Here is an 11,493-nt window from a genome sequence, read left to right as displayed (position 1 = left end):
GCTCAATCATTTGCAAAGTGACAGTGTAACTCTAAACTACAGGATAGTAAACTATGACAAGCTGTCGTTCATGTAGAATTTGTAGATTGGATCTGGGCTAAAGGTTACTATGTTATGCAACACTCATTCAGCAGGGCCTTTGCTGTTTTGTGAAGAGGGATATAAATTTACTTGGCACTGTAACGGTCTGGGCTTGTCTGTAATCTCGCCGGCCGATGCGTCGACTTGTAGTAAAAATTCAAGCGATGAGGGAATTTTAGCATTAGTTTCGTTGCAGCGTTACTATAGCTTAGTAATACACGTGTGAAAATCATACCTGTTTAATAGTCTCGTAGTCGTATGCCTACGAAAAGATTAAAAGCCATTTCTGAACTGGTGTCTGAAAGGGAAGAGCAGAAGAGACAATAAATATTCATTATAATGTTTTGGTTTTGGGCGAAAATCATTCTAATAGTTTTGTTCTTTCAATACTATGTTGATGCACCCGTAATCTATAGTAGTATAGTAGATGTGTAATGTAACTGTACGTGGTAGATTTTTCTTTTTATGATGCGGCGGAAATTTGTAGAAGACTTGCGGGTTAGGTTATTAAAGCTCACTATATTCGGTGATTTTTATAATCGCAACCAATTGACCGTATTACCCAGCAAATGATCAGGGCGAAATGCACAGCAATCCAAGGTTGGATTCACTTTTCTTTCTGTATACGGAGAAGGGGTTGTTGGAATTACCGCCATGCAGACGTTCGTTTCATTTCGGCATCTCGGTCAGTTTATGTATTTCTGGGTTGAATGTAACGAAGTTGTAACCCCGTATCGTTAATTTGAAGTCACTCCATGAATGTGATCCGCAAGCTGACGCTATTGAGTTGGCAAACCTTCGTTTTGCACCAAACACCTACCCAAAAATCGGGAGTCGTTGCAATTGCGAGCGGTTATTACTACCGGCCCTTTATGATGTCACAAACACTTTGCTTCCAAATTCACACTTCATATCAGGGCAGCTCATAAATGAAGAAGCCGGGCTGCCGCCTACTTGTTAACGAGTATGCTGTCAAGACGTTAGTGATGAAGTCAACCGTTTTTGTTGCTAAATATTTCAGTACTATGGTGGTTAACGTAACGTGTTTCCGAGAATTATTAAATTATTAATACGATAACGAACGATGGCTGTCCCAAGCCATTTCAAGATATTTCTGCAGAAGATGGTTCCCCAAGTGCCATTGACCCATCCGGCGGAAGCGGACCATGTCATCCGACGGTCGATGGCCCTGCTGCGATTGTGCTACAGGGTAAGTTGGTGCAATTAAAATCTGTCGTTAAGTCAAGTAAACGTATGTGGTTGAATTGTTATACTTCAAAAAAATGGACTTCGTGCTATGAAATCGTTGTGAACGCATGTCTTTTTCATGATTGCCAATAAGCTCATTATTTGTAAAGATAGGACAGGGGTCGGCGACCCTGGAAAAAGTCACCCAAGATGATATTTCATGGCACGCCAAATGAATTGACACACACGACCTATTATAATCATGTTCGTTGCGAAAAGTGAAAAAGAAGTTTTTAAAATGGAAAACGCTCGAAGGTAACCAAAATTTTTATCGTAAATGGATTAAGTAATTAGACGTACATTAACTGATAGCTATAGTGTGGTAGCGACCAAACTTTATACATTTCGCGACCCATAACTTGAGAACCACTGACGTGACCGATGCCGTATACCAGCTTCAGATAAGCGTTTGGTGGGATTCCTTGCTTGCAAAGATACAGATGACGAAATTGAAAATGTTTGGCACTCCGTTTGGTGATATTTTGAATTTGACATATTTGACACGCTGCACTCGAATGATTTCCGACCCCTGATATAGGATCACTTCGCGTATCAAATATAGCTGGATATTTCATGCTGATAAATCTTGTAACTAAGTCCTTACGTTTTGATATAGCCATGCACGCCTTTGTTTTCGACGTGAATTATTTGTGTGGTTCTCTCCCTTTTGCTGTAGCCTACAATCCCTACTTGTACTGTACAGCATATCTGCAACAGCGTATTCCTCCTGCATCGCGGTACATTTTAAAGTATTTGAGAAATGATTCCTTGTTATCTTCTGTCCTCGTTCAGTCGGTCACCAATGCGAGCTGTAATCGCAATTAGATGTTAGCGTCATCTAATTGCCGTGATTCAAACTCTCTGTGCCACGTAGTGTTTTTACCATACTCCATGTGTCGTAAAGGTACCGACGGAGTGCTATGCCTAGGATTGCATTTAGAACAAAAATCAATTAAAAACAAACATGTTTATAACAAGGCCCTAATTTAAAACAGGTTTTTTATTGTTTTTGTTTTTAAGCCATAACGTCACGAATATTCAATTGTGACGTCATGTAGATTGACATTGACAGTTACAAATATAGGGTAGATATTAGGGATGGTGTGAACCTCTGAAAGGTTCAGGTTCGTGTGAACGCGAACCATTTTGAAAGGTTCTGTGTGAACGCGAATGTGAACCTCATGACGTCACGTGTCGTCATATTGCTAATTCCAACTTTACATTTCAGTGAAGTGATAGGCTTGCGATACCTAGATACCACTCGGGCCACATAATCCAACAATGCTGAAGTACATATTGACATTTTAAACGTCAACAGATGTATCAACTGGGGCAATCAATTGATATATAATCATCCCAGAAAATGAATATCTTCCGTCGCTTTGCCAACAATTTCGACGAGGACTTGTAAGGGAATATAAGCTTACGCCTTAACGGTCCAGGCCAGACCGGACAATGTATTCGGCGTCTGGGTATTGCTATAGCCTACGTTGATATTGAGCAGAGTGTAAAACGGGTTTCTATACTTGCTACTGATATTATAGCATTGAGCATATAGCAAGTTATACAGCAGTAGCCAATACCCCAATCGCAAGGATTTGGCTTTTATGAAACAATAGAAATATGAAATCAAGATTGATCCCGAACGTCTGCTAGATTTTTACATCAGACAACGATATCAATTTCATTGATTGGTTGACCAATCATCATTCGCTGACTACCTATAGGTAGTGTAGGTAGTGTATTTCGCTCTTGATGTTGTGTGATTGCGGTCGAAGCTCACAGCCGAGAGTCACTAAATATTCACAAACGGAAAGCTGGATATTTCGAGCACATTTTTGTAACAAAGCAGTAAAATTTGTGAGGTGGTCCAGGTGCGTGGTCGGTTGGTGTTGATTGTTTTATGCTGCCAGCGCCATGCATAGAGTGACTCGCAGTTGAAATGCAATAAATTTCAACCAAAGATGTTCTAATGTAGTGAAAATTGTAATATATGAAAAAGGTTCACAGTGCAGAACCTATCAAGGTTCGTTTGTGCACGTGAACCTCGCGTTCACACCATCCCTACTAAATATAGATCCTTAGACGAAATATCTGTACTATAACTGTTGAACCTACTATTTTGAGGGTTCCAACCATCCCTTATCGATATACGTCGGCTAAATCAGGCGGTAATTGTCCGTAGGCTCATGCAACATGTTTCTGGAAAGTATTTACGCAATTATGGCATAATTTTACAACTTAAAAAAACACAATTTTTTTAAAAGGCATTTGTTTAAAACACTGTTTAACACATGCTTTGAACAAAGTTTTTCAAAACACCGTTTGTTTTGAATGCAACCCTAACAATGCCATTCTGACTTCGATTCCACTAGCGTCTCCGTACGATTAATGTTGTTCTTTCCGTGGTCTGTCCGACTCGGTCAGTTTCGAAGTAGCGAATCTAAATTGTATTCAGTATACTCCGGCTTCAAGACACGATTATACGCTGTCTATTTGTATCAGATAAGGAATTGATAAGATTACGCTGCGGCCATTCCAACGATTAACCACTAAAATCAATGACTCTGACTTCAACGCATTGAAAATTACTAGCCTTTCCCCGACCACGAGTGACCAAAATGAATTCAACTCCTGATTCCTGGCTCGCTACCGAAGTGATAGAACTAGCTCACCAATAAATAGACCAATGCTCACTCCTGCTCATTGATCTTCCGGTATTTTCAGGACGTTACGAATGGATTCGACTTGCTCGACCAGAAGCTACAGCAGAATGTGGATACCGAATGGATGCAGAATTACGAAATTCGAAACGGAGAAGCGATTCGACTTCCCTAGATAAATCGCCTCCAGCTATTCCGTGTATATATACCCCGTATTCTCAAAGTGACTTATTGATACAATGTTTAGCGCCGTGTGTGTCCTATAACCCTGTTTTTCCAATATGCTAAGCGATGATTCTACATCATTTGTCGTCATATTCATGGATATATGCCTGTTCGCTATACTGAAATTGTTTTGTACAATGGGTTGAAATGAATCACATTATATAGCTATATACCTGCGCATCGTATGTAACGGCTATACGGATAAGACCCAAAGCCGCACGGCACAGTTAAATCACAATCCTATCCCCGCCCATCCTCATACCTGTACCACTGTCTGTACCTATATGGAATCATGGTTGTGTAACTAGTAACTTTTTGCTGAAGGACGCGACAATTCGTTCACACATTGCATAATTTTGACGCTTTGATTTATCATTATAAGATTTGCACTTTGTGTTATTATTATTTTGCTCTTATATATTGATGGATTTATATTAAATTGTCAATTAAATTACTTAAGATACAACGGCGTTACTAGTTTAAATCCGTATCAGTGAATGGTATTGAAGTGGATATGATTTTATTGTTATTATTATTAGTAGTAGTATTGTAAAAAGTTGTAGTGGCGCTTATCTACCATAAGGGATTGGTGCGCCTCGGTCGGTAATTACCTGCTGATTAAAGTTAGTTCGGAACATAATTTAGCTTTTACTATACGGCTCAAAATTACAGGAATCCGTCACATGGCATCACAAACTCGGCAACGGCGGTTAATAGCTCAGGCAGATCTAAAAGGTTATAAGTTCTGAATTACGATTATGACAGGAAGAGGATATATATGGTATTGAAGATGCTTTGCGGCATAGAGATTCAGTGATATCGATGAAGACAAATAATATTCTGACAAATATCCATCATGAATTGTCACGGCACGTGAACCCGAACTTAGATAATATAGGGGCACTGCGCTCTAAAAATGATGTGTTCTCAAATTGAAGGGCGAAACGAAAAAAAAATTTGGCCGCTGCCATTTCTTTCAGAACGCCATCCGTAATGGAGCTGCAATTTATTGAAATTTTCACAGGACTTTCACGCTCCAGCTGTCGCGGCTGCGCGTCATTCCTTATGGCACGATGTCATCACCGTCGCACTTGCTCGACGCGATTAGGCAGCCACGAAGAGAACGAACTTTAGATAGTTGTTGACATACTTCATAACATCGGCTGACCGAAAAGGTTAGCCACCTCTTATATAGAAAAAAGTGGACATTATTTGAAAATTACAATTCAGTTGAGTCTAGCCACCGTAAATACTATTTTATTCAAATCCAAATTTGTCAACTACAATAACTCCGCTTCCACTGGTTGGAATTGAGAGCTTAATTTGATGAGCATCGTTTCTATAGACAACCTAACAATTTCATGGGGCGAACAGAAATGATTTCTTTTTATGTAATAATAAATAACTTTCTTATCTTGTAGCAATGCGGCTACTGGTTGCAATTGAACCAAATTTAGTGTGTAGGCTTTAATTAGGTAACCTAACAAGTATCAAGTAGCCGGTACAATTTGAGGAAAAGTCATTTTTGAACACCACTAATGTACAGTTGTACACTACAGCAGACAAAGATTTGAAATTTCGTATTCGTTAAAAAACATGACAATTTCCTCATCGAAACATTAAAATCAACGGGTGCTAATATAAATCATAACGGAGCATGTTAATAACGACAGCTCGCTGACTTTTACAAACTAACAATCTGGTTAGTTGACGGTCAAGCAACTACTGTTTTTTTTAGTACTTCTATTTCTAGTTGCGGATTTAGAAAAGTGAGTAGATGTAGTTGTAGGTGCGGATTTGAAAACTAATTTAGCTGTAGAACAACTAGAAATCACGTTTCGCCGTTTAGTTTGTATCGTGAAGCCGATGTTCTGTTATGTGATGTTTGCTTGTTTGTTTGTTTTGTGGTATTCATGGTGTTTGTCGACTACTATGGTCATTTACACCAGGCCGATATTCTTCGTATTTGCCGTAACTGCCGACTTATAGCACGGCCCACCTCTAGGCTTTTTGTAAGACACCGCTGACGCGGATGAGGTGGCGAGGAGGAGCCTAGGTAAACCTCCGACACTTCTGTATCGGAATTCGGAAGTCGACCTCGGTCGGACTCGAACCCGCATCCATTGGTGTTGCAGCCGCGGACTATACCACTGCGCTATCTCGCCACCATGTGATGTTCTTGCAGACATTGCTGGATGATTGGAGTCGTCACTACCAACAGTGGCGTAGAAAGGCGCCGTACTGGTAATGGCATCCATATCACACTCGAAACCGTGTCCTGTTGAAATGCCAATTCAGGGTTGTAACCAAGTCACAAGGCTCCGAGTCACAAGTCAATCTCACTTTTATATTTTTGACTCGAGTCAAGTCGAGTCATTTTCAATTCCCACCGAGTCAAGTCCGAGTCCAAGTCAGCGAACAGAGGATCGAGTCCGAGTCATGGTATAATGACTCGAGTCCGAGTCCAAGTCATTGTGTTGACTGCTCAGTTTCCAGTTAAAGTCTTCCTAAACCCACTTCTTTAACTCTGTTTGGTGATATTGAATGGTTCGCATTTATAATATATCAATTTTCCTCACTTTTAGCAGTTTCTGGTCGCATTTTCAAGCACCAGTACCAACAAACGAAATCCCAATAATGTGTTGGCTTCGAAATTACAATGAAATGTCGGTCTTGGCCGTCTGAATCTCGAGTCAATGACTTGCTTCGAGTCATGCTCAATGACTCGAGTCCAAGTCGAGTCAATACATAGATTGACTCGAGTCGAGTCGAGTCATTTCCGTATTTTGAGAAAATGACTCGAGTCGAGTCGAGTCATCCGAAAATCGTGACTCGAGTCTGACTCGAGTCGAGTCATGACTCGAGTCATTACAACCCTGTGCCAATTCGATCTCAAATATATTCTAATCGATATCCCAGTTGCAATTAATTAACTCGTGTGATCATTTATTAGTAGGGATGGTGTGAACGTGAGGTTTACGTTCGCGCGTTCAGTGTGTGAACCTCAGAAATTTGGAGGTTCACGTTCACAAGCGAATCTTGATAGGTTCTGCACTGTGAACCTTTTTCATATATTACTATTTTCATTTCATTAGAACATCTTTGGTTGAAATTTATTGCATCTCAACTGCGAGTCACTCTATGCATGGCGCTGGCAGCGTAAAAAAAATCAACACTAAACGAGCATGTACCTTGACAATCTCAAAAATTTTACTTGCTTTGTTGCAAAAGTCTGTTCGAAATATCCAGCTTTCCGTATGTGAATATTTAGTGACTTGTTTCTACTGTGAGCTTGAACCGCAATCACACAGCATCAAGAGCAAAATACACTACATGTAGGTATAGTCAGCGAATGATGCTTGTTCAACCAATCAATGAAATTGATATCGTTGTCTGATGTAAATAAACTAGCAGGCTTGCGCGCTCAATCTTGACCTCGTATGTTTATTGTACCATAAAAACCAAATCCGTGCGATTGGAGTGTTGGCTACAGCTGTATAACTTGTTAATGGGGTAATTTCGGTGCCAAGTATAAAAACCCGTTTTACACTCGAGCAATACTCAGACGCCGAATGCATTGTCGTATAGCTTATATTCCCTTGCAAGCCGTCGTCGAAATTGTTGGCAAAGCGACGGAAGATATTGATTTCATAGGGTCATTATATCATTTGATTATCGCAGTTGATACATTTAGCGACGTTTCAAACGTCAATATGTACCTCAGCATTGTGGCATTATCTGGCCCGAGTCGTCGCTAGGCATCTCGTGTACATTAATATAGGCTGTCACCTCACTGAAATGTAGGTTTGGAATTAGCAATATGACGTCACCAGGATCCCGTTCGCGTTCACACAGAACCCTTCCAAAAGGTTCACGTTCACACGAACCTGAACCTTTCAAAGGTTCACACCATCCCTATTAGTTAGTTCTGCTTTACTTATTTTAGAAGTCGTTAGTTTTGGTTTTAGTTCTAGTTCTTATATAGTTACGCATTTTGAAAATCCGGTAGTTTTGCGCAAGGGTGGCATTTCGTAATGTCTTCTGCATTAAGTAAATTGTAGGCAATAGGTATATGTATTGTACGCTCACTGTTCAATTACGAGAAGCATAAATAATGATAGCAGAATTTTATGTTCACTTTCGTTTTTTACCCTATACTTGAAACGGGCACCAATCGACATTTCGCCATTCCTTACTCAACATATGAATCTGTCGCTATAGCCGACCGAATACACACAATGTTAGCGTGGAATAAATGAAACTGTTGGGGCTAAGAAATCGTCATCTCCAAAGTTGGGCGATGGATGCATTGAAATGTAATAAGAAAATGGCGTCACGTTAAAAAAGAAAATTGTTCTCTAACATGAGCCCTTCTCAGCACAATCGTCATGTTCATATTATATTGTCTACTGATATGTGTTCAATGGTCAAGTTCTAAGATGCAAAATTAATGTAATCGTGATTATTTTTCAATGTAGTCGCAATCGCCATCGACTACTTCGGGAATTTGCTGTGATCATAATCGTATTCGATTGCATTCATTAATGTAGTAATCACCCCATGTCAGATTGGATAATACCAAGTTGATACGACTCTTTCAAAGATATATTGGTATATACTAGAGCCAAAAAAATATCAGCACTTTTCGTGACGTCACAACACGGTAGCAAGAAGCCAGAGAACTATAATCTGCGACCGCTATAGACTGAGAATGTTGATATTTTCTTATGGCGTGTCCAGATGCAGTCCGTCTAGTTTATTTGATGTCTGAACATAGCAATAGCTACAAACAATATATCCATAGTTCAAATTTGTTCTATGTATTCCAAATTTTGCAATATGAATAGATTGTATGTTGCTGTGTTGAGTTTCTGTACTTCCAAAAGCCTATAGCAATACCTCTATAGCTAGCATTGCATTCAAAAACAAATGGTTGTTTAAAACACTTTGTTTAAAACATGTTTTAAACAATGTTTTTGACAAATGCCTTTTTAAAGAAATTGTGTTTTTCTAAGTTGTAAAAGTAGGCCATAATTGTGTAAATACTTTCCAAAAAACATGTTGTATGAGCCCACGGACACCTACCACCCGATATAGCCGACGTATATCGATACGGGATGGTTGGGACTCTCAAAATAGTCGGTTCAACAGCTATAGTACAGATATTTCGTCAGAGGAGCTATATTTACCCTATATTTTCCATTGTCAATGTCAATCCAGTATGACGTCACAATTGAGTATTCGTGATGTCATGGCTTAAAAATAAAATAAAACATGTTTTAAACAAGGGCTTTGTTCTAAACATTTTTGTTTTAAATGCAACCCTATGTATTGCTACTTAAATATGTGCTGTGAAGTTTTGGAAATGTGTCTCAAGCTATATACCCTATATTTTGAATATCGTCTAAATCAGTGGTTCTCAACCTTTTTGGCTTCGCGGACCCCTTTTGACCGTCACGGCCCCTCGTGGACCCCCTCAAGTTTTAGTTCAATTTTAGCTCTATTATGTAGCAACCTTCATCTGTCTTGTGCAAATATGAACTGTAGGCTTGTGATAAACAGCAAAATAATGATTTTTATTGAAAATAACATCATACTATTATTGTAGAAATTGGTAGACTTTTATTATTTCAAAGCTAATTTTGCTGCTGTATTTCTTGAAGTACGTGGTCGTGTCTTGAAAATCCGCGTCTTCGTTTTGATATGAACGAGGAGTGCCGAAAACCATTTCCGCAAAGATAGATGGAGGCTAATGCAATATTAACGCATAACGCTTCCGACGATACTTTGGGCGTGATCGCAATATTTATGGCAACAGAATGAAGAAATATATATTTTATGAACATATCACGTCCCGCATCTAGCGCAGGGACGGGCAACATACGGACCGCGAGCCGGATCCGGACCGCGACAGCATTTTGATTGGCCCACAGAGAGTTTCTACCGTCAAAGTGAAATCCTAATCTAAAAGTATAGACAAATTTTATGCGCCAAAGAATGGATACAAGTTTTCCAACCTGAGAAAGACTGTCATGAACGACTTGTTATGTTCGGGTTTACATATATATTTACGAAGAAACATTTTCGACCATGAACAATTGAACATTAACAAGACAAGGCTGCATACCAATACAACTGGTGATATGAATTTCAGGGTTTGGGGCGTAATGCTTTGATAGCAACGAAACACTCCTTGTTCATCAAAAAATCAGCCTTGTCGATAGGGCATCCGCAATAAGAATGCGCTAAATCTGATAGCCGAGCTTTGAGAGCAGGTATATCATTGTCCGATTTATGACGAGTGTCAGCCGAAAATATTCGGGTTCATTTCAATATGAATATATTATGATTCAATTGTATATTGAAGTTCTGTACCTCCAAGAAGCTGCTCAAATAGTGGTTATGTATATCACAGGATGAAGTGGATTTCGTGGCGAGGTTTCAATCCCTGCATTGGGACAAATTAGGGAAATACTTCGAAAATTTTTATTTCAAACGACTGTTCACTAATTTGATGAGACTGACAACTTTAAATCGAGAAGGTTTCGCCGACATTACGAAGTCACCCTGATTGACGTTGCTATCTCCATATTTTTATTTTTTCCACAAACATCAACAAAACGTCTCTAAACAGCAATATCTTCGTATCAGCCGGTTATTGGAAAATTGGCAATGAAAATGAATTTCCACACTACGATAGCTCATGTCAGACGATTATTATGATGATATGAGTCATGAGGTTTTAGCAGTTGTGGTGCGAAACTGCCTCATGCTTTCTCAAATTAAAAAAAAAAAAAAATTACGTTATCAACCATTTAAAATTTTTAGAGGTCTCGCGGACCCCCTGAAATTGCTTCGCGGACCCCTAGGGGTCCGCGGACCCCCGGTTGAGAACCACTGGTCTAAATATATGGTTATTGTTTAAATGCAACCCTGCGGGTAACCTAAATATTCTATAACAATAATTGTGCTCAACGATATTGTGAGCTTATGGTATTAACTGAACATGTCAGATACTAATTTGGTATATTATACCCACCAAGCAATGATTTATTGAATGTTGAGAAATATCAACTAAGCTCCAAGGAATTTTGTGAGCGCCATGATTTGGTGACGTGCAACTATGGCGGAGGTGTGACTGTAAGGATGCTATATACGTTTTGAGAGGATTTAAAATTTCCTGCGCATATTACGAAGCCTATAGATTTTACTATATTACATATCAGACGACCATGGTTGTTGTAGCAATCATTCGTTTTAGGCTTAGCTTTAGCGA

General features: G+C 39.3%; 1 protein-coding gene across 2 annotated transcripts; it reads left to right on the top strand.

The window, feature by feature from the left end:
• Positions 1 to 599: 599 nt before the first annotated feature.
• Positions 600 to 4,683, top strand: LOC145455617 (uncharacterized). Of its 2 annotated transcripts, XR_013920377.1 has the most exons (3): positions 600 to 1,291; positions 1,440 to 1,584; positions 4,057 to 4,683. XR_013920377.1 is itself a non-coding variant. In XM_080333601.1 (2 exons), the coding sequence occupies exons 1-2, from the start codon at positions 1,166 to 1,168 to the stop codon at positions 4,165 to 4,167; spliced, it is 237 nt and encodes a 78-aa protein (XP_080189727.1). In that variant the 5' UTR covers positions 996 to 1,165; the 3' UTR covers positions 4,168 to 4,683. The 2 variants fall into 2 exon arrangements, 1 of the variants encoding a protein (XP_080189727.1); XM_080333601.1 differs by lacking the exon at positions 1,440 to 1,584 and having other exon boundaries at positions 996 to 1,291.
• Positions 4,684 to 11,493: the final 6,810 nt, after the last annotated feature.

This window comes from Botryllus schlosseri, chromosome 14 (assembly GCF_051294905.1).
Source record: "Botryllus schlosseri isolate E-star chromosome 14, Bs_hap1, whole genome shotgun sequence".
In the NCBI taxonomy this organism is placed as follows: domain Eukaryota; kingdom Metazoa; phylum Chordata; class Ascidiacea; order Stolidobranchia; family Styelidae; genus Botryllus; species Botryllus schlosseri.
The sequence above is the reverse complement of the archived record's forward strand: the minus strand, read 5'-3'. Positions and strand labels throughout refer to the sequence as shown.

Bases quoted from the DNA above. Each gene is read 5' to 3' on its own strand.
- LOC145455617 (XM_080333601.1), top strand. From the start codon at position 1,166: ATGGCTGTCCCAAGCCATTTCAAGATATTTCTGCAGAAGATGGTTCCC. The intron at 1,292-4,056 runs GTAAGTTGGTGC...CGGTATTTTCAG, and splicing joins TGCTGCGATTGTGCTACAGG to GACGTTACGAATGGATTCGA.